Source organism: Theropithecus gelada, chromosome 16 (assembly GCF_003255815.1).
Source record: "Theropithecus gelada isolate Dixy chromosome 16, Tgel_1.0, whole genome shotgun sequence".
Classification (NCBI taxonomy): Eukaryota; Metazoa; Chordata; class Mammalia; order Primates; family Cercopithecidae; genus Theropithecus; species Theropithecus gelada.
Genome location: NC_037684.1, coordinates 54,375,981 through 54,403,318, shown reverse-complemented (window position 1 = coordinate 54,403,318; position 27,338 = coordinate 54,375,981). Strand labels below are relative to the sequence as shown.

General features: G+C 63.4%; 2 protein-coding genes across 6 annotated transcripts in view; one reads left to right on the top strand and one right to left on the bottom strand.

Moving 5' to 3' along the window:
* Positions 1-5,787, top strand: part of AATK (apoptosis associated tyrosine kinase) — a 47,013-nt gene extending 41,226 nt beyond the window's left edge. For both annotated transcript variants that reach the window (XM_025362213.1, XM_025362214.1), the window contains 4 exons: positions 347-2,969; positions 3,087-3,234; positions 3,558-3,752; positions 4,648-5,787. In XM_025362213.1, coding sequence (XP_025217998.1) covers positions 347-2,969; positions 3,087-3,234; positions 3,558-3,752; positions 4,648-4,688 — 3,007 coding nt within the window. In that variant the 3' untranslated portion in view covers positions 4,689-5,787. The remainder of the gene's footprint in view (positions 1-346; positions 2,970-3,086; positions 3,235-3,557; positions 3,753-4,647) is intronic.
* Positions 5,788-6,815: 1,028 nt separating this feature from the next.
* The window catches only part of BAIAP2 (BAI1 associated protein 2), an 82,888-nt gene continuing 62,365 nt past the window's right edge, over positions 6,816-27,338 (bottom strand). For 2 of the 4 annotated variants that reach the window (XM_025361481.1, XM_025361484.1), the window contains 8 exons: positions 22,698-22,850; positions 19,189-19,410; positions 18,801-19,002; positions 18,227-18,428; positions 17,070-17,138; positions 16,299-16,461; positions 14,701-14,735; positions 6,816-7,273 (listed from right to left, as the gene is read on the bottom strand). In XM_025361481.1, coding sequence (XP_025217266.1) covers positions 7,204-7,273; positions 14,701-14,735; positions 16,299-16,461; positions 17,070-17,138; positions 18,227-18,428; positions 18,801-19,002; positions 19,189-19,410; positions 22,698-22,850 — 1,116 coding nt within the window. In that variant the 3' untranslated portion in view covers positions 6,816-7,203. Of the gene's footprint in view, positions 7,274-12,239; positions 12,286-12,709; positions 14,236-14,700; positions 14,736-16,298; positions 16,462-17,069; positions 17,139-18,226; positions 18,429-18,800; positions 19,003-19,188; positions 19,411-22,697; positions 22,851-27,338 lie in introns of those variants that run through there. The other 2 variants (XM_025361483.1, XM_025361482.1) reach the window with 2 other exon arrangements.

Sequence of the window (27,338 nt, the reverse complement as noted above, 5' to 3'; positions counted from 1 at the left end):
CCGGACAGCCAGGCCGAGATGGGGTATCCTGACCCCCAGGCAGAGGCGGCTCACCCTGACCCCCTGGGGTTCCAGCCCTCCCTGGTCTCCCCTCTCCTCTGATAGGGCCTCTACCCACCACCTCTGCACCCCTGTGTGCAGGGAGGGAAGGCTTAGGGGGAGTGCCCAACCACCTCCTGCTCCCACGCTGCTGGGCCTGCCTTGGCAGATTTGGGGCGTCACTCAAGTGGGAGATGCCCTTAACGTCCCCAAGACACTGGGAGTTAGGGGAACCCCATCCCTGCCCCATGGATGCGTTCCTGGCCAGCGTTGCCTCTGACGTGGCCCCCGTGGGACCTCCTCGCAGGTACGAGGTGATGCAGTTCTGCTGGCTGCAGCCGGAGCAGCGGCCCACAGCTGAGGAGGTGCACCTGCTGCTGTCCTACCTGTGTGCCAAGGGCGCCACCGAAGCAGAGGAGGAGTTTGAGCGGCGCTGGCGCTCTCTGCGGCCCGGCGGGGGCGGCGTGGGTCCTGGGCCCGGTGCGGCGGGGCCCACGCTGGGCGGGGTGGTGGAGCTCGCCGCCGCCTCGTCCTTCCCGCTGCTGGAGCAGTTCGCGGGCGACGGCTTCCACGCGGATGGCGACGACGTGCTGACGGTGACCGAGACCAGCCGAGGCCTCAACTTCGAGTACAAGTGGGAGGCGGGCCGCGGCGCGGAGGCCTTCCCCGCCACGCTCAGTCCGGACCGCCCCGCGCGCCTGCAGGAGCTGTGTGCCCCCGACGGCGCGCCCCCCGGCGTGGTTCCGGTGCTCAGCGCGCACAGCCCCTCGCTGGGCAGCGAGTATTTCATCCGCCTAGAGGAGGCCACGCCCGCCGCCGGCCACGACCCCGACTGCGCCGGCTGCGCCCCCAGTTCACCTGCCATCGCAGACCAGGACGAGGACTCTGACGGCAGCACTGCTGCCTCGCTGGCCATGGAGTCGCTGCTGGGCCACGGGCCACCCGCCGACGTGCCCTGGGGCCGCGGCGACCTCTACCCTCGCGGAAGCTTGGTGCGGGACCAGCTCTGCCCCTCACGCTCGCCCTCGCCCTCTGCGGGGCCCCTGAGGCTGGCGGAGGGCAGAGCCAAGGATGCAGACTGGGGCGTGGCCGCCTTCTGTTCGCCCTTCTTTGAGGACCCACTGGGCACATCCCCCTTGGGAAGCTCAGGGGCGCCGCCGCTGCCGCTGACTGGTGAGGAGGAACTGGAGGAGGTGGGAGCGCGGACGGCCGCCCAGCGTGGACACTGGCGCTCCAACGTATCTGCCAATAACAACAGCGGCAGCCGCTGTCCAGAGTCCTGGGACCCCCGCTCTGTGGGCTACCACGCTGATGGCTGCTGCAGTCCGAAGCAGACCCCGCGGGCCTCCCCTGAGCTGGCATACCCCGGGGAGTCTCTGCTTGGGCTGCAGGCAGCCTCCTCTGCCCAGGAGCCAGGCTGCTGTCCCGGCCTCCCCCATCTATGCCCTGCCCAGGGCCTGGCACCTGCCCCCTGCCTGGTCACACCCTCCTGGACAGAGGCACCTGGTAGTGGGGGTGACCACCTGCAGGCAGAGCCCAAGCTTGCCACGGAGGCTGAGGGCACTGCCGGACCCTGCCTGTCCCTTCCTTCTGTCCCCTCCCCATCCCAGGAGGGAGCCCCACTTCCCTCAGAGGAGGCCAGTGCCCCCGATGCCCCTGACGCCCTGCCTGACTCACCCACGCCTGCTGCTGGTGGCGAGGTGTCTGCCACCAAGCCGGCTTCCACCCTGAATGGTGGTGGCAGCTCCCCTGAGGTGGAGGCACCCAGCAGTGAGGATGAGGACACAGCTGAGGCCACCTCAGGCATCTTCACTGACACGTCCAGTGACGGCCTGCAGGCCGAGAGGCCGGATGTGGTGCCAGCCTTCCGCTCTCTGCAGAAGCAGGTGGGGACTCCCGACTCCCTGGACTCCCTGGACATCCCGTCCTCAGCCAGTGATGGTGGCTATGAGGTCTTCAGCCCGTCGGCCGCTGGCCCCTCTGGAGGGCAGCCCCGAGCACTGGACAGTGGCTATGACACGGAGAACTATGAGTCCCCCGAGTTTGTGCTCAAGGAGTCACAGGAAGGGTGCGAGCCCCAGGCCTTTGGGGAGCTGACCTCAGAGGGAGAGGGCCCCGGGCCCGAGATGCGGCTCTCTGCCTCCCTCAGTGGCCTCAACGAGAAGAACCCCTACCGAGACTCTGCGTACTTCTCAGACCTGGAGACTGAGGCCGAGCCCACTTCGGGCCCAGAGAAGTGTGGCGGGGACCAAGGTCCTGGGCCAGAGCTGGGCCTGCCGAGCACTGGGCAGCCATCTGCACAGGCCTCCCTCAGGCCTGGGGTTCCTGGGGAGGCACAAGGCTCTGGCCCCGGGGAGGTGCTGCCCCCACCGCTGCGGCTTGAAGGGTCCTCCCCAGACCCCAGCACCTGCCCCTCGGGCCTGGTCCCAGAGCCTCCAGAGCCCCAAGGCCCAGCCGAGGTGCCGCCTGGGCCCAGCCCCAGCTGCTCCCAGTTTTTCCTGCTGACCCCGGTTCCGCTGAGCTCAGAAGGCAACAGCTCTGAGCTCCAGGGGCCCACAGGACTGTTGTCAGGGCTGACTCCACAAAAGCGGATGGCGGGCCCAGGCACCCCCCGAGCCCCACTCCACCTGGCTCTGCCTGGCCTCCCTGCGGCCTTGGAGGGCCGGCCGGAGGAGGAGGAGGAGGACAGTGAGGACAGCGACGAGTCTGACGAGGAGCTCCGCTGCTACAGCGTCCAGGAGCCCAGCGAGGACAGCGAGGAGGAGGCGCCGGCGGTGCCCGTGGTGGTGGCTGAGAGCCAGAGCGCGCGCAACCTGCGCAGCCTGCTCAAGATGCCCAGCCTGCTGTCCGAGGCCTTCTGCGAGGACCTGGAACGCAAGAAGAAGGCCGTGTCCTTCTTCGACGACGTCACCGTCTACCTCTTCGACCAGGTGGGCCACTGCCGACCGGTGTCTGCTCGGGGCTGCGGGTCCCGCTCCCGCAGGAAGGGGTGGGAGCGGCCGCGACTCCTGGCGGCCAAGCCACTTGGTGCTCTCTGATCCCTCCAGGAAAGCCCCACCCGGGAGCTCGGGGAGCCCTTCCCGGGTGCTAAGGAGTCGCCCCCCACGTTCCTTATGCGGAGCCCCAGCTCTCCCAGCGCCCCCAGCCCGCCGCGGCAGGCTGATGGCTCCCCAGATGGCTCCACTGCGAAAGAGGGTGAGCCGGGGCGGGGCCGGGCCCATGATGTCACGGGAGGTGGGGCCTGGTCTGTGCCTTGTGGGAGGCGGGGCCTAATGTGTGACATCATGGGAGGAGCACCTGGCCCTTGACGTGTGGGAGGCGGGCTTTGGCCCGTGGCGTCATGGGAGGCCGCTTTGGTATGTGACGTCATTGGGGGCGGGGCCTGGTGCGCGCTGCATGGGAGGTGGGGCCTGGGCCCGTGACATCATGGGAGGCGGGGCCAGGCCCATGACTGTGGGAGCGGGGCGGCCCGGGGTCCCAGGCTGTGAGTGCGAGTGACATCGTCACCTGGGTTGCAGGTGGCGGGTTTGCGTGGGACGACGACTTCCCGCTGATGCAGGCCAAGGCAGCCTTCGCCATGGCCCTGGACCCGGCCGCACCCGCCCCGGCTGCGCCCACGCCCGCTCCCTTCTCGCGCTTCACGGTGTCGCCCGCGCCCACATCCCGCTTCTCCATCACGCACGTGTCTGATTCAGACGCTGAGTCCGTGAGAGGTGAGGCCCGTGCAAGGCAGGGACGGAGCTCCGAGGGTGGGGCTCCTCCGTCTAGGTCCCTGCCGGGCCAGGCCCGCCCCGCCCCGCCCCGCCCCACCCCACCCCACCCCACCCCTTCCCGGCCCCAGACCTAGTCTGGACCCCGCCTGGACCCCACCTGGACCCCACCTGGCCCTCAGGCCGCTGCCTTCTCCCTGCACCCGGGTCTCCTTTGCCTGAACCTACCCCCTAGACCTGCGGCAGCCCCTCTCACCAGAACCTTACCAGCGCCTGCAGACCGACGCCCCACAGTGCCCAGGTGCAGCCCTGCTGGGGGCCTAAGCCATCACTCCCGGCCATGCCCCTCCAGTGTCCGCCCCATCCCAGGCTGGGCTCATCTCTGCCAGGTGTCCCTACCCCTACAGCCCCTGCCCACGTGCCTGACAAGTGCCCACCTCCTCGAAGGCCCCCTGCCATCTCTCCCCTCCCCTTGGTAGAACCATTATTTCCTAGGTGTCCTGGCCTGTGCCTTGGGGGAAGGGCCTGTCAGCCTCACCCCTGGCGCAGGGTGCCCCCTGCGTGGCAGAACAAGCACGCAGGTCACTAGGAGGCCACTACATGACCCTGGCCATCCTCTTCCTGTTCAGGCCTCAGTTTCCCTGTGTGTAAAAGAGGACTTGGAGGTATTTGCCGAGCCTTGTTGGCCTGGGTCTAGTGATGCAGGAGTGGGAGAAATGGGTCCATCTCCTACCTACACACAGCCAGATCTGCTGCAGGGAAGGGGCCCGGGCTGGCCCACAGCCCCTACTGGCCCGGCCTGTATGTGGGCCAGGGATGGAGGCCAGGTGGGAGTTGTGGGGGAGGCAGGCCCTGGTGTCTTAGGACCCTGTGTTCACTTTGTCGTCCTGCTTGCCAGGGCCTGCAGCAGGTGCCGGGGGTGAGAGTAAAGAGGCTTGAGACCAGGGCAGCTCCTGCTCCTCGAGGCTGGCATCACCAGAGCCCCTGCCAGGCAGCAGCGAGGATGGTGACCGAGAAGGTGGGGACCGTGTCCTGGTGGCTGTTGGCAGCAGATTCGGGTGCCTCTGCCCCACATGGTGTCCTGGAAAAGCCCGCAGGATGAGAGGCCCTGGACAGTGGATTGGCCATGCTCTGCCCCGGAGGCAGAATTTGGGCTTCTGGGTTTGCTGCTAGCCCCTGGGGACGCCTGGAGTTCCCGTGGATGTCTGTACACACACTCTCGAGGGGCCAGTGCCCCTGGGCACGGCGGCCCCTGCCCTCTGCTCTGCCTGCCGCTGCCAGCTGCCTGGCCTCGGAGGTCCCACATGCCCCATCTGGTGGCTCCTCCGGTGTCCTCACAGGACACTTGACACAGGACAAGGCATGGCCCCGAGACACTGGCAGGCTTGTGAGCCTCCTCCCACCCCGTGCCCCCATCCTTGCCTGGCTCCTGGTGGCTCAGGGCAAGGAGCGGCCCTGGGCGCCTGTGTCAGTCCTGTTTCCTCTGCCCTTATCTCAAAGTCTGTGGCTGTTTCCCCTTCACTGACTCAGCTAGACCGGTAAGCCCACCCTTCCCACAGGGAATGGGCTGTTCCCACCTGGGTCCTGCTGTGGCCACGGTGGGCAGCCAAAAAGATCAGGGGTGGAGGGGGCTTCCAGGCTGCACTCTTGCCACCGTGGGCCCCGTTCTAGAGGTGCCCTTGGCAGGACCGTGCAGGCTGCTCCCCTCTGCAGGGCACTATCCGGTCCTGTGCCCCAGCTGTGAAAGGAGAGTGGGGGCCATACCCCGCAGTCAGTGTTGGGGGGCTCCTGCCTACAGGGAGAGGGATGGTGGGGAAGGGGTAGAGCTGGGGGCAGGGCAGCGCAGGGAATATTTTTGTAACTGCTGTGGTTGGAGCGAATGAAAGTGGGGTGACTTTAAGTTATTGTTGCCAAAGAGATGTAAAGTTTATTGTTGCTTTGCAGAGGGATTTGTTTTGTGTTTTGTTTGAGGCTTAGAACGCTGGTGCAATGTTTTCTTGTTCCTTGTTTTTTAAGAGAAATGAAGCTAAGAAAAAAAGAAACCTTTGTGTGTTGTCTCCTGAGGTCTGCCGATAAAGTCCTGGACAGGAGGGGCTGTGCCGTGGCTGGGGTAGGAACCTGATGCCACCCCTTCCTGGGGCCAGGAGGAAGCTGCCCCTCTCTTCCCCACTGCCCTTGGCACACCCTGGTGGAGGGGATGGTGTTCTGGCCCTACTGTGTCTGGGGGTGCAGAGGCAGATCCCTGCAGGTCTCCCTTCCTGCAGGCCGAGTTGGCCTGGTGGGGACGGGTGAAGAGAGTGGACCTACAGGCCTCTCCAGGACAGCCTCCTCCCTGCCCTTCTGAGGGCACTGTCTGTCCCTGGGCCCAGGGTGGAAGGCGGAGTCAGGAGAGTTGAGCACAGCTGGGCTCCCCTGCACCCTCTGCTGGCCAGCTCTCAACTGCCCTCCTGACCTGCCAACTCTGCAGCTTCCTGTCCCCGGGCTGTGAGTGGCTGCAGGCGGGAGTGGGCTCTGCTGGAGACTCCTCCCCAGGCAAGGGCTGCTGTCACCAATGCAGCTCTCACCACATTGTATTTCACCTGACAGTATCGAAGAACACAGATCTGCTAATGAAGTTTTAAAACCCCCAACTCCAGCGGAGTTCCCCAGTGCCTGCAGGAGTGAGTGGGGGTGGGCGAGGTCCACCCAGGAGTCCTGGGACAGAGCCCAGGAGCAGGGAAGCCCCCACCTGCCAGCAGGTACCCTGCTGGTGACCCCGCACAGCACCTGACAGCTGGCCTTTGGCCACAGGAGAGAGCTGGGCGGCCCTAGCAGCAAGGTTCTGGATGGGAGGCTGGGTAGGGAGGAGGCTGGGGAGGCCCTCGCGACACTGCCAGTGGGAGTGAGGGGTCCAGGAGAGCCCCACTGAGGGGCATAGAGAGGGACCAGGCCCCACACTCCAGGCGCACCTGCCAGGCCTGCAGGGAATGACGTGCTTATGGGAAGTTCATCTTCCAGCCAGGATGTGGGTGCTCCCATCCCCATGCTCCCGGCCTTCTGGCCCTTGGGTGGACAAATCACACCTGGTGCAGAAGGAGCCTGTTTATTAGGCAGGAGAAGCAGCAGGGCAGCCGGGCTCCCCTCCCAGCCACCAGCTGGCCACATGTCCTCCCTTGACCCAGGGGCACCCCAGGGCTCCATGGCCATGTGACCAGAGGTGTATACCCTCAAGAGGTGGCCCCTCGGCCCTGGGCAGCGCAGCCAGTGGGTCTCGGCCTTTCAGGGGCCTGCGCCCCCCTGTGCCCAGCCCTGCCCAGAACAGCTGGGATCCAGCCCAGGCCAGACTCAAGTGGGGCAAGGCCAGGCAGCTGGGGCCTGGATGTTCTCTTAACAGTAACGCACAGAGGATGACAGAACAGGCTGCATGGGCAGAGCGGGGGAAGCCGCCGGATGGGCAGCGCCGCAGATGTGGCCATCAGCTGAGGAGAGGGGCAGACCTGTCGTTGGTCACTGTCGGCTTCAGCTGGACATGGGCGAAGGGATTCCTGAAAGAGAAAAACGTGGTTTTAATTTAGGGCAGAAGCCATGGGTAAACTCTGGCACCTGGGCTGCCCAATGCCCCAGGGATCCCCAGTGCTGGATGCCTACAGTCCGATCTCAGGGCACAGAGAGCTCGCAGACAACAGAGGCTGCTCTGGGGGGCAGGGAGGGTCAGGTGCCATCTGCAAGGCTGCCTGACCCCAAGGTGCACCACTCTCTGCTCACCCTACGTGACCTAGACAAGGCAGAGTGCCCCCACTCTGATCCATCACCCTCCCAGCAGCGTGGGTGGGCAGGGCAGGGTGGGGCGGGGCAGGCCAGCCGCACCCTCCCAGTGAGGGGTGGACATCACCACTGAGGCTGGGGACTCAAGACAGCCCTGAACCGGGCACACATCAGTTTGGTGGCCCCCCACCAGGCCAGGCCCACACCCAGGGACACAGCTTGGCAGAGCACCCAGCCCAGCCCTGGCATGGGGGCATCCAGAGGAAGGCAGGTTAGGCTCGCGGCTCCCTCAGGGCTGCAGATGGACACCCACGGGCCCTGCAGAGCAGCTGGCCATCCCCTGGCCAGACAGTTGTTCCCCTGCTAGGGGCTCAGCCACCTGTCCCCCCGGGGGTGGCGCGCCCTCCCCCATGTCCCCGGGGCCACAGCTGATGCACAAATACGACTCGAGACAAGAATTTGAAATGGAACAAGATGAGCACGGATGAGAAGGACCCTATGGATGAGAGGGGAGCCTGGGCCTTTCTCTTTGGAGTCCCCACCTTCGGAGGGGACAGCACAGGACAGGATGGGGGATGTCAGGCAGCTCCAAGGGTGACAGTACAGATGGCATGTGGACGTTAAGACGCAGCAGGGACGGGACTGTGCTCCGGCAGAGCTGTGCTTGGACTGGAGCCATTACCTGGAGCGGAGTCACCTCTGGCACAGTTGGGTCCACAGGAGCCTGGGCAGCCGGGAGCAACCCCCGGGGTGGGCAGGCAGGGCTCCATCCAGCTGCCCAGGAGGCGGCGCAGGGCAGGGGCAGCTCCCTAAGCTTTCCTGAGGACTTTTGTGTTTTCTAAGAACCTGAAACACTTCAGACTGAGTTTTTAAGAGAATGAAATATGTGGAAGAGACTGATGGGTCTGCGGAAGGCTCTCAGACTTCCAGATGGCGTCTGAGCATTGGCACCCTGCTGAAAGGATCTTTTGATCTCTCAAATGCACTGGAGCCTCAGGGTCTGCTGGATTCCTGGCTTCTTTCAGCTTTGATCTGTGCAGCTTTGCCCTTCATGGGGCCTGGGTAGGGGCTGCCTGGGGGTCCGATGGTGAGGATTCCACCTCTATCCATGATGTCAGCCCATGCCCTGTCTCCCTGCCAGGCTAGACCCACCCCTAGGGAAGTGCTCTGAGTCCCTCCACAGGCCCAGGGTCCGGAGGGAGCTCCGGGGAGATTAGAAATGGGGCTGGCTGGGCGCGGTGGCTCCTGCCTGCAATCGCAGCACTCTGGGAGGCCAAAGCAGGAGGAACCACTTGAGCCCTGGAGTTCAAGACCAGCCTGGGCAGCAAAGTGGACCCGTCTCAAAAAGAAAAAAAAAAAAAAAGGCCAGGCGTGGGAGTGGAGCATGCCTGTGGTCCCAGCAACATGGGGGGCTGAAGTGGGGGGATCGCTTGAACCCAGGAGGTCGAGGCAGTAGGGGCTTGTGTCCCCACCCCTGCACCCCAGCCTGGGAAAAACAGTAAGCCCCGGCCTCAAAAAAAAAAAAAAAAAAAAAATGTGGGTTCCCAGAGAAGGGGCCTAGACCTGGCCCAGACCACAGCCGAGGGCAGCACAGCTGCGTGGTTCTCACTCCTGCTCCCAATCAAAGGCAAAGGCACAGTGCTAGCCCAGACCCCACGGGGAGCTGCAGGGGTAGGAAGCTCTCCCACCGGTGCGGGCCTGTTCCCTAACCTGCAATTTTCTCTTCTCGTCTCCCAGAATGGTGGGACTAGGTGGAGGCCACTGAACCATCCACACTGGGTGGCTCTGAGGCTGCAAATGCTGTATCCAATCTCAGCCTGACAGGGGCAGCGGGTTGGCGGGGACGGGGAGAGCACAGGCCAGAGCCCAAGGCTGGCTGGGAGAGCAGGTCCATGCGGAGAGGCTGGGCGGCCCCATTTCCCCCACTCTGGCCCCTACCCCTCAGCTGCCTGGGACAGACGCGCCCAGGAGGCCTGCAGGGAGCTCACTGTGCTGAGTGGGGGCCTAACAGCCAACAGAATGTGACGAAGTTTGGAGCCCAAGGTCACCGCATGGAAGCCACAGACATTGCTCCCTGCCAGAGGACACACGCCAGGCCCCACCTCCTGCAGGACGTGGCCCTGGGCAGCGATTGCCACGAACTACCCAGTGACACCACCAGCACCTCTCCAGCCAGCGAAGGAAAGTCACCAGACAGGTCCAAGAGCAGAGGGCCCCAAGGAGGGCCTGCGTCATGTTTGGGGAGCTGCTGGTTTGGGGAGTTCAGAGGCCTGGGCTCTTGTCTCCTGAGAGCCGCCCCTCAGAGGCTGCTAGGCAAGGCCGCAGGGGTGACCTAGTGGCTTTTGTAATTTTTAAATTGCATTATTATTTTGAGACAGGGTCTTGCTCCGTCTTCTGGGCTGGAATGCAGTGGTGTGACTGTAGCTCACTGCAACCTCCACCTCCGGGCTCAAGCAATCCTCCCACCTCAGCCTCCTAAGCAGCTGGGACTACAGACGCGCGCCACCATGCCTGGCTAATTTTTACTTTTGTCAAGATCGGGGGTCTCCCTATGTTGCCCAGGCTTATCTTGAACTCCTGGGCTCAAGAGATCCTCTCGCCTCAGCCTCCCAAAGTGCTGGATTACAGGCGTGGGCCACGGTCCCAGCCAACTGGCCGCTTCAAGGCATGGATGCCAGTGCTGCAGAGCCAGCTGTGGCCAGGAGGGCTGGGCATGGGCACTTCTGCCAGGAAGGAGCTGGCCAGGGGGCCTCTTGGGGTTTGAGGGACTGGGCACCCCTCCCCTGCCCACGGGGGGGGTCTCGGTGTGTCCTGGGGATCCCGTGCCCACCACCCCTGCAAACCCACACGGCCTGGAAGAGTCCACCTCCCCGCGGCAGAGCAGCTTCCCACTCCAGCCCCACAGAACTCGGGAGCGCCTCGGAATGCAGGCAGTCGTCTAGGATCATTTCCTGAACCAACGCCTTGAACGTGAGGCAGAAGGATTCCGAGAAGAAACAGCCGTCACAAAGCGCGTTTTGACCAGTTAGGCGACTCCAGACTCCAGACCCTGAGCCGGGCGGACACCTGTTCTGTCTTCTCACGTCAGCTGCTTCTCTGTGTCTTCGGAAGGTGGGCCCTTCTGGAACCGCGTCCAGCGTGGGTGCTTGGGCCTCCGCTGACAAGTATGGACAGCGGCCAGGGGTGCTCCCCCCTCCACTCTCATTCCAAGGCCCCCTTCTCAGGGCCCAAAGCTGGGGCATGGCAGGGTGGCGATGGGGTTGGGGAGTCCCTTGACCAACTGCAAGTGGCTTTCGACACCCCCAATCTCAGCTGAGTTGTCAGACCAGGCAGACTATGTGGCCAGGAAACTGGCCCCTGGCGCTGTGGAGTGGTGCTGAGCGCCACCGCCTCACTGGCACTGCCACCCAGGGTCTCTGCCCTCCACCAAGGGACGTGGTCCCTGACACAGGCTGTGCCAGCCTCATCTCTGAGCCTTCACCCCTCCCAAGTCTCACCAGGTGAGGGCAGCCCCCTCGCTCAGAGGGACCTGAGGGAGTGGGGGGTATGGAGGTCTCCCAGAAACAGCGTCTCAGAAGGGAGAAAGATGGAGGTGGAAGGCAAGGTGGCAGCCAGGGCCAACCCAGAGCATCTATGCTATCCAGTCCCCAAAGTTCAGGAGCATTTTTCTACAGAACCTTCCAGAATTCATGCCGAATATCAACAACAGAAAGGCAGCAAAGAAGACAGATCCGTGATCTGCCTGTGGCTGGGCTGCCTATGGGCCAGGATGCCTGCTGCGACCACCAGGGAGACACAGGGACCAACGTCCTTTGTGAAGGATGCAGGCACTGGCTTTGCAGAGCCACCCTCCTAGCAACTTAGGGATGGGAGGGTGGTGGGAAGCAGGACCCGCCCAGACACAGGTGCAGCGGATTGGAAGGTGTGGGTAAGGGCCCCCTATGAGGGCACAGGGCCTGCTCCTGGGAAGCCTGGCACATCCCAAATATACACTGGGCACCAGGGAAGTGGCCCACTCAACCCGCGAGGAGATGGGCTCAGACCCGGACTCCAGAGTCCCACTGGAGTTGGAGCCATAGTGGCCCTGTGGCCCCCGGAGTGAGCGTCAGCTCAAACCTGGACCCAGCAGTCCTCCAGGTCTGCAGGTGCACACTTGGGATGGAGCCAGTTGGGTCCATGCTGTGGGGGGCTTGGGGGACAGAAGAGGCAAGGTCAGACTTAACAGCATAGCCCCATCGCCAGTGGGCCCAACACCTGGCTCCAGTGCCTATGGAACTCCCCGGGGCTCTCGCCAGGACCCCAGCCGCCAGTCTCCACGAGGCTGTCATCCTTACCAGCCCCAAAGGCACACACACCTGAAGGAGCCCAAGCTGGCGCTGCAAGTCAGGCGGGAAAGGCCCAGGCTGCAGCTGCTTGCCGGGGTCACCCCTTGACTATAACTGAAGTGCCCAGCAGGGCAGGAGAGGACCACAAAGAAGGTCAGGGCCAGAGCCATACCCAGCAGTGAGGGGAGCCCCGGGCACAGCCAGCCAGAGTCCACAAGCTTCCAGGAGGGGAGAAGGAGACTGTGAACCCAAGGAGGGGACCCAGTAGAGAAGGCCCAGCACCCAGAGCAAGAGGCAGGCTCAGTGGACCCCTGGCCCTGCCATGCAGCCAGGCCCTCCCCACCCAGGCTGCGTGGCTGAGGCCAGAGGACCTGTGTAGACCCACTGGCCAGTGACCGCACAAGAACGCCAGGCAACTTACTAACTCTAGTCAGGCGGCTCAGAATCTGGCCACTTCCACATCGGCGCTGCAAGGAAACACAAGGCTCAGTTGGAGGCGGCATGAGGTCTGAGGACTCGGGGTTGCAGAGGAGGGGGAACCACGGGCGAGCTGCCAGGAGACCGAGAACCCTGGAGCACTTGGGAGTCGGCACAGAGCTGGGGCTCTGGCTCTCCCTGGACGGCGCCTGCGGACCCGGCCTCACTTGCCGGCCTGGAGAGAGCCTGGAGCCTGCCTCAGCCGCAGGTGGCCCCGCACTTTCCCCTGGGGCGGCAGGGCCCCCGCAGAGCCCCGGCACAGTGAGTGACTGTCACTGGGCCAGCACTGTGTGCAAGCCCAGGTGATCTAGCAGGCGACTGAGTGCCAAGAAAATACCTGGCAAAGGCAGGCACGAGGCGGGGCCCCCACGGCCCAGACGCACGCCGGGAACCGGAAGGAGGTCCATACCCAACTCGTGCAATAAATAAAACTTTTATTCAAACAAGTAACTGCAGTACAGGGCACAATTGAGATTTTTTAAAAAAGGAAAGGAAACAGGAAAAAAATATGTTCAGCACTTTACATCTTCATACAAGTGTTGCTGTTTTGTGTCTACATTCATCCATTGAGCATGGAATCCCCTGGATTTGAAATCTTTAGCGGAGCGGGAACGCCGGCGCGGAGGGGTCTCTACATAGGGCCCGGTCCGCCCTCGAGTTCCCCTTAACCTCAGGCGGTCCGCGTCTGGAGCTGCTTCCCACACAAACCAGGCCATACCCCAGGCCACGGGGAGGTGTGCGGGAGGCTTTTGCTAAACCACATCAGATAAAGGAGCGTCGCAGCTTCCCAGGGGCTCCCACCAGCAGGCAGGCTGAGCCGGGCTGTGCCCTGCACTCAATTCCCCAGAGTTCAGTGTGTGAAGAGACAATACCAGTAGCCACTGAGTCCACTGTGTTTGTTTCTAAAGTCACCAAGACACACAAAAAGACGAGAGCGTTTAGGAAGAACCAGGCAGGAACCGCCTGTCTCCCCCAGGTGGGGGGTGTGGGTGCGACGTGCCCAGAGCTGCCCTCCCCCGGCCGGGCCTGGCCCACACACCCTGCCCCGAGCAGCCAGGTAGCCCGGGGCAGCCTTGATGCCCTCACAAGGCTGGTCAAAGGAATGTGGGGGTGGGGTGGTCGCTGGAGGTCTTTGGAGTGTCCGTGTGCGGCCAGCCGGGCAGCGCCTGCCCCCGACCTTGCTCGCCGGTGCCCGACGGGAGGCGAGGCCACTCTGCCACGCTGCTCTATGTACACTTGGCCCGCAGCATCCGGAGGGAGAAGCCCTCAGGTGCCCGGGCCCGGCCTCCCTCACAGGAGCGGCCGGCTTCCTCAGGAGGCCCCTCGAGCTTGGCACGAGCCCCCTTTCTCTGTGCAGCCCTCCACAGGGTCCGGGGTGACCAGGGACCCCAGCACCTTCCCTGTCTGGACAGAGGCCTTTGCGCCGGGAAAGTCGGATGCGAGATAACAGCGCACACCAGAGTCCATGCAGATCGGTTTGTGTTTTTCAGGAAAAAAAAAAGTCCTTTTTCCTGTTTTTTGTTTTTTGTTTTTTTTTTTAAAGATTTTTCTTTTTCTCCAAACTTTAGACCTGGCTCACGGCGAGCCTTAGAAAAGCAGTGAGTGCCACAGACACTGCAGGGTGGGGCCGAGGGTGCCCCGCACGGCCCAGCAGGTCCTGCCTGGCAGTTTCTGCTTGAAAGGCTGGGACACACAGGGTGGGGCGCGTAAACACTGGGGGGGGAGGCGGATGGAGCAGCACCATGGACCCTGGGGGATCACAGAGTCTGGGGTCACCAACCAAAAGGCAGGGGCAGGTGGAAAAGAAAACCCAGGAACAAACCAGCGAGAGCTGAGGAGGAAAACGGACGGAGACCAGGGGGAAGGCGCGGAAGCTCTTCAGAGCAGCGGCTGCCCGGGGTCAGCGTCCTCACACTGTGGACACCAGCGTGCCGCTGCCACTGCGAAACAAAGCACAGGACGGCTGCCTGGCTGCACAACGCTGCCCAGCCACAGGCAGCGAGTCTGCCCGCACCAAGCAACGCCCCTTTCAGCAGCTCCCGTTGGCCTCCTGGCCCTCCAGGAAGGCAAAGGACAGGGGTGGAGCGCAGGCTGGGGGCAGACGAGGCTGCAGCCCCAGCCACGGATGCCAGCCTCAGCCACCCTCCCCAACCTTGCCTTTGCCTGACAGGGATGGATGGGGCCAGCCAGATGCGATGAAAGAGGGGCAGGGCCCAGGGGGGTTTCCGTATCACTCGGAGAGAGCAGGAGGCCCTGGGGGACGTCCCTGGCTCTGGCAGGGGTGAAGGGCCAGGCTGGGCCCTAAAGGAAGAAGAGGTGGCCCCAGGTCCTAGGAGAGGGACCTGCCCCACCCAGCCTCTTCACACCCACCCACGGTCCCAAAGACAGGTCTGAAAGCCCCTTACCTGCTCATGGACCGCGCTCCATAGTCGTCCAGGCCCTGGAGGGAGAGGTGGAAACATGTCAGGCCAGGTGACGGGGCCTGTGGTCACCCACAAACGGTGATCCTGCCTGGGCAGGGTTCAAACCGTGTTCCCTCGGAAGGCTTCCCATCTCCTGGCTGCAGCACTCAGAGGCCTGCCTGGAGCCCCGGTTCCAGTGGTAAAGTGATGACTGCCCAAATCAATGGGGATGCCTCCTCCAGCCAGCGGCCACCTGAATTTGTAGGCTTGTTGCACACTCCCAAACACATGCAAGACCAGCCTCCTGGGACCCTCCGCCCGCCCCCAGGGAGCCGAGGCCCCCGCAGGGCACCTGCAGCACCTCACCCATGCCTGGGCGGGCCCCTGGGACCCCTCCGCCCACCCATGGGACCTGGGCCCAGACCCCAGCTACAGTTTCCTGGAAACTTGTCACATGTACCATCCTGGCCCATGGGAGGGTGACACTGCCTGGGAGGAGAGCCCAGGTGTGGTGCTGGGGCTGGCTGCGCCCTTTATCTGCCAGCATGGCCTGGCCTGGGGCCTAGGGCAGGTGCAGACCCCTCCCTTGGCTCTCCCAGCACTGAATCCACCCCAGAGGCCGACCTGTGGAACACCCACGGCCCAGAGCCCGAACCTCTTCTCCAGGTCGCATCCTGCGGCCTCAGCTCAGGCTGTCAACCTGGGGGCCCCTCACTTGTGGGTCGATAGCTGACCAGTCACCCAGGCTGCCCGTTATCTCAGAAAAAGGTGGGTTCTCTTCTCTCTACCCACTGCCTGAGGCCCAACCCTGGAGACTGGCCCTGGGAACAGCTGCTAGCCCAGCCAGCATCCCACAAACGACCCCCAACTGAGAAGCCCCAGGCCGACAGGGGTCTCCAACCCTCCAACTCCAGGAGCCTCCCTGGACGGCACGGGTTGGGACCTAGCAAGCTACCACACACACTCACATCCTGTCCCAGCCTAGACACCAGGACCGCCATGATCCTGGGCTTCCGAGGACACACACCAGGGCCTAGGACCCAGGCCCTGATCCTCCAGCTCTGGCCTCCTGGCACCAGAGGGCCCACATCCAGAGTCACGCTGACTGGAAGAGTCCAGCCACTTGCCAGGGCTGAGCAGCAAGCACTCCCATCATATGGGTATGACTGAGGGAGCCCCGTGGTTCTCATGGAAGGGATCCCTAACCCCCTGGCTCTCCCAGAAGGTGGCCGGGTCCAGGCCCACCTCTAGGCCAGCCACTTCCCAGCCCAGACGCTGCCCCCTTGGGCAGAGCAGTGAGCTGCCCATGGCTGGCTGAGGGCACCATGAGGGACGGGCCCACCCCACCCCACCCCACCCCACCCCACCCCACCCCACCCCAGCGTGCCAACACAGGGAGCCTGCTGGGGCGAGGTGAGCAGCCTGTGGCCGAAGCAGGGGTGTGCACACATTCCTACATCACGGAGCCTTCACCCCAGGCCTGTCCAAGGAGACCCAGACCCGCAGCCGCCTGGCCCCTCAGCGGAGGCTCCAATGTGGGACGGCAGGCTGAGCCCACTGTTCCACCTGCGGGCCCTCCTAGCCCAGGCCCGCCCGCTGACCTGGGAGAAGGCGGGCACAGCCACACTGTAGGGCCTCTGCTTGAAGCCGCTGGTCGTCTGGGCGGGGAAGGCCCGGGAGGCGGCGCCGTAGTCAGGGGGCGGGATGGCCAGGTCATCCTTGTCCAGGAGGTTGCCGGTGCTGCTGCTCTTCCCTTGCTGCAGGCTGCAGGGACAGGGACTCAGAGATGGCCCAGCAGGCCGGACACCCCCAACACCCCACAACCCTGTGGGCTCCCTGGACGGCCCACCCTCACCTACCCCACGCCACATGCGGGAAACTGCTCTCAGGCCAAGGCTGCAGCCCTGGTGACCATGGGCCAGGACAGTCTGGCCTCCCTCCCTCCTCCTGGCCATGAAAGTGAGTCAGGAGGACTCCAGAGGGGCTGGGCTGCCACAGCAACCCCAACCCTCCCAGCAGCCATGCACCCCGCCAGCTTTCAGCTACTGCGATTCTCTGAAGGCTGGGAGAACCTGGAGGACCTGGGACAGCCAGGTCCTTGCACACCTGGCCCCCCAGGTGCTGCCCCCACAGCACCTGCTGCCTGCACTGGTGTCCCCAGGGCTCTCGGGCCCCACCGCACAGGGTACCACCATGCTTCCACCCTGAGGGCCTCAAGCGCCCAGCTCTCAGGGCCACTGGGGATGGCCCTGCAGTAGCAGACAAGGAGCCAGAAGCCCATCCCAGCTTTCCAAGCCCAGGGACCTGCTGGTGCCATCGCAGCCCCTCTCCAGAGCTGGGGATCTAGCACTCCCATTGGGCCCAGCGCTCACCTCATATGCAGCCTGTCACTGCCGTCGCTGTCCAGGACCCGGGTGTAGGAGAAGGGAAACCAGCCCCGCCTGGAAGAGAGGCCCCAGCTAAGAGCCACACTCAGCCTGGAGGCCCCGGGTGGGGGCAGTGGCTCCCCATCCCCCATCGACCACCATCCAAGCACAAGTCCCTCTAACTCCCTAGCACGGCTGCGCCGCTGTCTCTGGAGGAAGAGCCTGCTCCCACTGTGTGCTCAGCCTCAAGAGCAAGGTGGCCCAGGCTGTCCCCAACCTGGCGGGAGCTGCCGGCCCCACCAGACCCAACTGCAAGGCCCCAGAGCCCAGGCAGAGCAGTTGCTCCTGCCTCACAGCCCCAGTGCCACACTAAGTCACGGACGGCACCAAGACGGGAGTGGCCACTGGAAAAAAGATGGAACAGCCTCCTGGGAAACCCCCTGCCCTCGGCCCCCTCCCCAGGGTGGTGGCTGCAAGGCCAGGCTTAGGAAGGCACAAATGTCAGGGCCTTTTCCCATCTTGCCAAGAGACACACCCACACAAACACAGCCCTGGGAAGGCAGCCCCCAGGTCCAGTGAGGGTGGCACCCTGGCCCAGCCTCTCTGCAACAGCATTCAGTAAACTGGGGAGGTATAGCCCATCTGACTCCATAGGTGACTTCTAGAACTCCAAACTTCCACATCTGGCATGTGGAAGAACTGAAAGCTGCAGAAAGCCTGCGGTCTCAGGATGGCCAAGCCCTGCTCTGCACCTGCGAACTGTGGGAAACTGACACCCACCACAGGGCTTCGGCCAGACGTGCTGAGAGCGTACACGTGTGGGACGCCACACCCTACGCCAAACTGAGTGGCACATCGAGGCGATGGAGCAAGGAGGTCACTAGACTGCGGTGAGAGACCCCTGCCGTGGGGAGAGACCCCTGCCGTGGGGAGAGACCCCTGCAGGGAAGTGGTTGGGGGAAAGGCCCCTGCCAGGGGAGGAGACGCCTGTTGGTGGTGAAGACCCTGGGTCACGCTTGCTCTCACTGCCCAGGTTTTCTAGGGTGAGGACCTGTGACCTGCAGTGAGTCTAAACACAAGGTCCCAGCGCATCTGAGTGTCGCCGCCCCACACACTTGCTGAAGGCAGCGGCTGCCTGGAACCTGCCCCCAAGAGACACTCACATCTTGGTCTTCTCACTCTCTCCGTAGTGCCAGCCATCGCGGGCCTCAGGCACCAGCAGGGTAATAAGGTCACCCTCCTTGAAGCTCAGGAGGGTGCTGTTGTCCCCGGCAGCGTGGGAGAAGATGGCCTTCACCCGCATGCGGCCGTTGCGCTCCAGGCCGGCTGCCATGGAGCTCGAGCGAGGCAGAGTCTTGTTCTCAGCTGTTGGGACAAAGGACAGGTAAGGGGACGGCCGCCGGCTCGCGGGGCAGCAAAGCCCAGGGAGCCTGGCTGAGGTGCTGTGCCCTAGGTGGGCGAGTGAGCCTCTCCCGGGCTGGCTAAGCTCTCCCAAGCAGCAGCTGCCTGCTCCTAAGTGGCTGCTGCCTGCACGAGCCTGACCCAACCCAGTACCCCACTCACGCCCTGACTAAGCACCAGAGGCCTGACAGGAGGAAGCTGGGTGCTGGGCAGGCACATCTATGTGTACCACCCGTATGTAGGCACACACGGCCACACACTGGTGAGCCTCAGGGTCTCCCAGTCCCCTACTCGGGGGTGTGACATGTCTGGGGAGGCACACCCAGGGACCCTTACTGGCGGCGTAGCTGTTTTTCGGGGTCACGCTCTTGCGCACGGGGAGCGTGTTGGAGTAGGAGTCGCTGAGCTTGCTCTGAGGCTGTGGAGGAGACAGGGATTTGGGCTGGGCAGCCTTGCGGTCAGCCCACGGGCTGTAGTCCTCGCCATCTGGGCCTGCGACGCCGTTCATGATGGGCGTGGTGTCCTGGGCAGACATCCGCTGTAGGGAAGGGGGTAGAGCAGGCTGTTGCTGGAGTCCACCGCGGGCAAGACCGGGGGAAAGAGAACCCTCCACCTCCAGCCCCTCAGCAGGGGGCCTTGGGCTCTGCCCCCTGGCCGCCCCCAACCCCGACAACAGCTGCCCTACCCACCCACACCCGTGAAGCTTTCCAGAGGCCACACTCACCCCCACGAACGGTGCCAGCTCAGGGGGCACCGGCAGGGGCTTGGCCCCCGGAATGGGGTCCGAAATGACCAGATTGGACTTGGAGGCTGACAGGGCGCTGGGGAGGGTGGCGCCGTTGCTGGCTGCCTGCTGCATCAGCTGCACGGCGCGCTCTGGGATCTTGCTGGGGTCAGCGCAGGCCTGTTGCCACAGCGGCAGCTTCTGCGCCAGCAGCTCCTTGCCCTGAAGTGGAGGAAGCAAGAAGGGAGGAGTAAGGGCTGGCTCAGGCTCCTGCAGCCGGGCACAGCCCTGAGAGCCCTCCCTGAGCACCCTCTGGGGCTGGAGGCTGCTCTTCACCAGGTGGTGCCTCTCAGCGAGACAGGCCACCCGTTAGCCTCTGACCCCAACCCACAGAAGCGGCTGCTGGAAAAGGGCCTGGGATGTGACCACAAGTCATGCAGTCAGGGGACCTCCAGGAATGAGAGCAAACCCAGGCCCAACCCCCGTGGGGCCCATCAGCGCCTGGGGGAAGGAGAAACGGACGGGGCGCACAAGGTCACACCCCGGTGGGCAAACCCCAAAGTGCTAGGAAGGCATCCCAGGTGGCCAGGGGGAGGGGGCGGTGCTGCCCAGTGGGGGTCAGCCTGGCTGCCGAGGGCAGGAAGGCGGCCCTGTCAGACACACTGAGGTTCACTGCTCCACATCCACTGCCCGTGGGCCCAAGAGCCCGCTCTCCCTTGGATGTACTACTCTGCAGCCTGCTGGACACACACCCGCTGAGCACAGTGGGGACAAAGGAGCAGGAAGCCACAGGCGTGGCGAAAGGTTGTGGGACTAGGGGCCAACCAGGCCTGGGTCCTGGGAGCTAATCAAGTAGCCCCTGCCCCTCCTGGCCTAAGCAGGCTGCAGGGCCTAGATTCCTGGGACCCTCAGACCCTAAAGCCCTGGGCCAGGACTGTTCTGTCTCTGGCACCTCTGGGGTCTCTCCAGCTTTCACTGATCCCCCCACTCATCCCTATTCTGTTACACATGGCTGGGCACCCACGTGGGGGACCCACAGAGGGTGCTGGATGACAGCCCTTCTGAGCAAGTCCTACCCACGCCACCCTCACCCCTCCACTGCTGGCTTAGACCAGGGGTCAGCAAACCACAGCCCGAGGGCTGGCCTCCTGTTTTGTAAACAAAGTTTTACTGGAACACAGCTGCGCTGCTATTTGTGAATTCATTCACGGCTGCCCTCACGCTGCAGTAACAGAGCTGAGACTCCATGGTCCACAGAGCCAAAAGCATGAACTCTGTGGTCATTCAGAACGTCCGCCGAACCCTAGCTTAGATCAGTGGTAGAGGAGTGAGTCTTGTCGGGAGCGCGGAGAGGCCAACAGGGACCAGCATCAGGGCTGACGGCCAGGGGACACCGACCACCGACCTCACAGCAGCATGGCCCTGACGCAGCGGCCACAAGCCAGCGTCACCCCCTCCACCCTGAGAGCCCCGAGGCAGACCCAAACCCAACCACCACAGAGCTCCTACGAACTGCCCTGGGAGGAGGCTGCCCTCACACCCTGGCCCCCAGCCCAGAGGCTTGTCCATGTGGGTCTGTGGGACACAAGCCTCTTCCACACATGCCCGGGGGCCCATGAGCCCAGGAGCTCAGCTGTTGCCACTGCACAGGCACATCCCGCAACCCCTCCTGGGAGACAACAGCACCTGCGGCCTGGCTTCCCAGCCCTCCATCCCTGCAAGCAGCACCCCGGCCACTGACAGCTCTGGCTCCCTGGCCCTGTCACAGGGCCTGGCCCCCGCCAGAGGGCGCAGACGCTCGCCACAGTCCTGGGTCTAGCAGGCAGGAGGCCTGCGCTCCACAGCGCTCCCTGCCTGGCAGCTGGGGCAGCACAGCCTGTCACCAGTGAGTCCCCCAGCAGCCAGGGGTCACAGGTGCTACTGCTGTCCTTACTGCACCTGCCCACAGCGCCCAGCAGGTGCAGGCCGGCAGGAGGGGTCTCTCCAGGGAGGGAGGAGCACTTGTCTCCTGTCTGTCCCCAGGCTGTGAGCACTGGAGCACTGGTTCCATATCACGTGTGTGTGTGTGTGTGTGTACGTACATGTACATACGTGTGTGTGGTGGGTGGGGGGAACAAGTGTCAAGGTATAGCCCGTGGATCCCTGGGACCCCTTATTTTAGAAAGACATGACCAGGCCCTCCCTTGGTGGGCTTGGCTCCTGAACTCCATCTGCTAAACTCTTGAGATGTTCCAGAATGTTCCAGGGGACAGATCTAATCCCACCCTAACTCCTACTCATGGACTGTGGGTGAACAGCGGCCTGCTGGCCCTGCCTGTTCCCAGTGGGGAGCCTGGCCTCTGGGCCTTGCTTGCTCTGGGGGCTAAGTCAGCCTCCTAGGAGGGGTTCCCCTTGCTCGCATGGGGGCTCAGGACATCCCTGGAGGGGGCTGCTGCAGCCCCTCCCTGAGGAGCTTGCTCCCGGTTCAGCAGGGCCGGGTTTGGTCCTGGGACATGGCGGACCCCAGGGCAGGATTCCCCGACAAGGAACGACCAGGCTGGAGATGCCTAGCAGGAAACACATGGCCGCAGGACTGTGCAGGGGGTGGGGAACAGAGTCTACGGGCCCAAGGAGGGACCCTCAACAGATGATGGGCAGAGGGGTCTCTCAGAGGTCATGAGGGAGCAGCATGTGGCCACCACCCAAGGCCCGACCTAGGATCCCAGGGGCTCAGGAGCGCAGGCAGAGGTGGTGGAGGCGCAGGTCACAGAGAGCCTGGGAGCCTGGGGAGGACCCTGTGACCAGGTGTGAGTCCCAGGGAGGCCCCTCTGGAGCAGCACTGGAGGGGCTGGGGGGCCACCTGAGAGCCAGGCAGGGCCCCTGGCTGCCCAGGAGGCAAAGAAATAGGCCAGGTTCAGGTTGGGTGAGGGGTGGCAGGTCCACGTAGGACAGCCAAGCTGTGGCAGATGCTGGATCTGGGGCCAGTGTCACGATTGTCTTGGGTGGCTTAGGGGTCCAGTGGCACAGTGGTCTTGGGTGGCTGGGGACCCAGGCTTGGGGCTGGGAGTCCTCAGCACCTCGGGTGAGCAAAGCCATGAACCCAGAGGCTGTACCCCAGGACTGTGGATTGAGGAGCCACAGGAGGAACAAATGAAGACACAGAGGCCACCCACCAGGTGCACCCAGCACGGAGCATGACCGTCCCCTGCCTGTTGTCAGCCTGTGCCTCCCCAGGACAAGGTTGTGGCAGAAGAACCAAGAACGTTCTTTTAAATGAATGTTCTAAAAGGTCTTGAAAGCCCATCAGACTCTCCCTGGTTGCAAGTGGCAATTCTAATGCGCGTCTTCAACATGCCTGCACCCCGCGACCTGGTCATTCTCCTAGGACTTCATCCCCAAGAAAACCCGAAATAAACACGAGTTCAAGCCCGGACACTGCCCTGGGGTGCTTATGGGGCTGGGGCAGGGTCCTAGCTCATTTCTGCCCGCGAGGCCCAGCGCCAGCACAGCGCAGCCCCGAGCCGCCTCACCTTGGAGTGGTACGCCGCGGAGTTCTTGGCCACAGCGCACTGCTTCTCCACCAGGAAGCAGAAGCGTCTGCGCTCCTCCGTCAGTGCGGTCTTGTAGCCGTCGGACACGTAATTCTCTAGCTCGCCCTGCTTGTTGCTGATGGCATCGATGTACTGTGGAGGGAAAGCGAGAAAGGCTCAGCCAGCAGCAGGAGGGCACCTGTCAGGCCCGGTGTGGAGCAGCCCCACGGACTCAAAGGACATGTCTAATTCGTGCAGAGCAGAAGCTTCTGGAAACAAAACGGCATCTGCGGCCACTCAGGAGACAACTGCGCCCCCAGGAGGCTTCAGCTGCCCCGGGACCACTCAGGAGATGCCCGATGACCACATCCCCGGGAGGCTTCACTGCCCGGGGACCACTCTTGGCGAGTGGAGGGTCCTGCCTCCAGCAGGAGGCTCTGGCAGGGGGCTGGCCTCAACTCCTCGGGGCTCCCGCTGTGGGGTGGGGTCGCATGCACCTCCCTGTGGCCAAGGCACAGAAGCCTGGGTGTGGACGTGCCCCAGCTCCATGGGCCCCAGGACAGCTTCTTAGTCCTCCCGTTGCCTGGAGCACCCTCACCTGCCCCTCTGCCTCCAGGGACCCTCCATCTCAGCCCCAGCAGGAAAAGCAGGAGAGCTGGAGCCCAGGACACTGGCCAAGGACCCCAGGAAAGCCCTCTGCTGCAGAGGGGACTCCGGGCGCACCTCACCTCCTCTCCCACCCCTGACTGTTTTCCAGATGAGCGCACACCGAGGGAGAACGTGAGAAGTTAGTTCATGCGGTGGATCAGACAAAAGGTCACTGAGCGGAGACCGGGAGCCCAGAAAGCAAGACCAGCGTCCGTGGGGACAGCAAGGTCAGATACACAGGTCACACTTGTCGGAAGAGGGTGTGCCCAGGTAAGGGGCCAGCACAGAACTAGGAATGAAGAGTAGCCCTGACTGCTACCCTTCCACCTTGGAGCTGCTCGAGTGCCCACCCGGGTGTCCCTGTAGGACGGGGGCACAGGGAGAATGTGTCCTGCACAAACATGGAAGCTCTGGAAACCCCCTCATCCCTGGCAGGTGCTCTTAGGCACAGGAAAGACAGGTAGTCAAGCCAGACCCTAGAACCCGAGCAGCCAGCAGGCAGACCCCATCCCAACCCGGCGGTCAGCCCCTCTGGAGCCCTGGCGGCTGTGGCCCTGGCTCTGACCAGGCGGCTGTCACGTCTTGACCACTCTCTACTTCGTGGTGGACACACAGTCCTCCCAGAAAGGGTTCCAGCCAAAACAACAGAAACTGCTACAGCCAAAATGATTTCCCCAAAAGGAAAACTGAGTCTCAACCTGATAGAGCCTCCAGATTCAGCTACCAATCCTGAACACACCAGGACGGAGGGTACCAGAGCTTCACTTTGGGAAGATGGGAAGTTCTGGAGATGGATGGTGGTGATGATCGCACAACCACGTGAATGCACTAATGCCGCTGAACTGTGCACTTAATGGTTACCGTGGTCAACTGGATTAGTCACATGTATTTTATCACCATTTAAAAAACTCTTTAAAAGAAGTAGTGTAAGCAAAGCCAGACCAAGAAGCTGCAACTGAGCCCAGGCCTCTCCGCTGTGAGCCTCAGAGGGAAACTGGAAAGAGGGAGTCTAAGGGAGAGAGTGGGGAAGAACCTGAGGGCGGCTGCTCCCTCCCAGGCCCCGGACGGTGCTCCCATCCCGGGCAGAGGCGCCTCCCAGGCTGCCCGTGGGTACAGGGCTTGTGGTGTGACTCACCCGGCCAACAGGACTGTGGGTGGAAGTGACAGTCCCAAACCCCAAGGCACTCTGCCTCTGTCCCTCTGGGAGGAACATGCCTCCCCAACCCCCACCGGCCCCTCCACGACCCCGGCTGGCGGATCATGTGCCTGACATCCTGTGGCACAGCTGACACCTGGCACCCAGGTTCCCGATTCCAGAACCCCAGCCCGACAGTGGGAGGGCTCGACTGCGGCCCTGGATGTCAACGGCTCTCTCCAGTTTTGTAGGCTGGAAACTTTCTGTCCCAAAACGCTGATGAGGCTGTGGGTGGCCGGTGAGGGTGAGGGAGCAGCACTCCAGGCACAGACCCTGTCCCTAGGGAGACACCCAGATCCCTCCCGGGTGGCCGCAGGATCCTAGCTGCTTCAGCAGGGAACCAGCTTCTCCTCTGCCAGAAAGGTCTTTCCAGCTCTCCTCTGTCTCACCTCTCCTCCTGTGCCTACCTGCCCTGGGCTGAGCCCCTACCGGCCTGAGGCAAACCCTCCACAGCAAGACACAGACCCCCCTGTCCACCGGATCACCCGTCAAAGAGTGGCCAGTTCAGAATCGGCTCCTAAGAAGATTCGGCCTCCGCAAGGGGGCAGCCTCCCCCGCCTGACTCAGCCTCACGGCCACCCTGCCCACAGCTCTGACTCAGCGTGGGTGGGCAGCGCCGGCCCAGGTGGGTGGCGGGGAGGGGAGTGGAGCAGCCTGTTCCCTCGCTGCCTACCCCCGCAAGCCTCCACTACAGGGGTGAGAATCAGCCTGGAGGAGTGTGGGTCGGTCCCAGCGCTACCACCGGGCACTGGCTCTGCCTGCTGGCCAGTATGAGCAGACCGTGCTGTCCCCAAGGCTAGAACCTACCCAGCCACATCCCCCAACATGGAGCCCAGCGCTCCCCTGCCCTTGCAGCCCACCTTGCTTTCCCACACTAAACCCCACCTGCCCCTCCAAACAGTGGGCTTGCTACTGCTACCCTCAACAGGCCCTAACCCCCCAGAGGCGCTGCAGGGCCTGGCCACAGGGTCATCTAAATGGGACCTGGGATGGCGTTTGGGAAGCGAGAAGTTTGATCACAGGCGAGAGGCCCTGCAAGGCAGCCTTAAGCAGACTTTCCAGCCAGCTCTGCTCCACGCTGAGGCCTCTGCTGCCACCCCCACTGCCACTGCCGCCGCCTCCCCCTCCACTTTCTCCTTTTTCTCCTCTTTCTCCTCCACCTCCTTCTCCTCCTCCTCCTCCTCTTCCACCTCCGCAGCTGGAGCACGAAGTTCTCTTCCTCTGGTTACGCAACACGCACCCACCAGGGCTTCCTGCTCTTGCTCCCAGGAACCTCCAGTGACCTCTGAAGCTCCTTCTCCAGGAAGGGGTGGAGTGGGACAGCCTGATTCGGGGGTACCCTGGGGCCTGGGGAGGGCATGGTGGTCGTCGCCAGGATGCCACATGCTGCAGCTATGGAGGAGGACACCTGAGCCCGCTGTGCTCCAGCCTGGCTGCTGGACTCCTTTCCCGACCTTCAGGATCAAAGGGACTGGGTGGGCAGGGCTCGCTCCGAGAAACAGGTGGGCTTGTGCACAATGAGGGGCCTGGAGATGAGTACCCACCCATGCCCCTGCAACATCACTCAGAGCAACACCCAGGCCTGTTCCGAGGCCGCCTGCAGGGTCCTACCCACTCCTCCCCCAGGGAGCTGCCAGGGATGCTGGGGTGCGCCTCCAGGCTCTGAGTGGCCTGTGATGGGGATGCCTGCCTTGGACCTCGACCTCATGCACAAGAGTGCACAGAGGAGCTATTCGGTGTCCAGAACCCCTTAAGTGGGGCGGCCTCAGGAATGTGAGGTTCCATGGAGCAACCCCCAACACACCCCATCATGAGGATTCTGTACCCTCCCTGGGGGCTTTTCTAGCAGTGGCTGGCCCAGAGGGCATGGTGGGCAGAGAGCTCAGGGCCAGAGAGCGCTCAGCAGGAGATCCGACGCCTGGCAAAAGAAACTGAGGCACTGAGAAAAGGCAGGCCAGGGGGTCTGCCCAGAGCCACGGCCTCCACGCAGGTTGCCGTCCAAACGGGACTCGGGGGAAGTGAAGGTGCTGCTTGAAGCGGTCACCCCAGGACAGCAGCATAAACTAGGTCGCAGGGCCCCTTGGGTCTCCTCACCCTGAGAACGTCACCTTCCAAACCAAGGCCCCTGGAGCCGGTACGGCTGCCCACCCTACAGGCGGTTTCTGGGTTTTTAGGCTACAGTACTTTCTCACGCTCGTGCTCGGTCCCCCGGGGGAGAGTACAGCGAGGGGTACTGGCCTCATTAGCAGGGTCTGGCAGCCTCCCTGGCTGGGTAGGGAGTTGGTGTTTTATTTTTAAGGCTTCCACTTACTCAAAGGAGCCCCGTAAATGGCTGGGAGTGGCACACAGATTTCAACAGAAACCCAGGGGAAGTTGGGGGAGAGACAGAAAGTACGGCTGCATGGTGCTCCAGCGGGGCCCCTCCAAATCCTGGGGACAGAGAAGAGAGATGTTCCCAGAGCTGTAAGCAGGGATGGCCAGCCCCCGGGGGACGGAGGGAGCCGACACCTCCTGCCTCAGAGCCCCCATATAAGCATCCGGCCATGGCGGAGCCTGAGTTAGTGCGTGACATGCGGCTGCCACTCTGTCTAGGAATGACAGCTGCCTCTCTTCACCTCCTTTTCCAGAACACTAACTCCTCATAGAGACCACGACTGTGCAGGGCAGATCCTGGAAATCTAGGCCAGGCAGAAGCTTCACCACACAAGGGGCCAGTGCGGGGATGGGGAGGGGAGGAGGGGAGGAAGGGAAGGAGGGGAGGAAGGGAGGGGGGGAGGGAAGGAAGTAAGGAAGGAAGG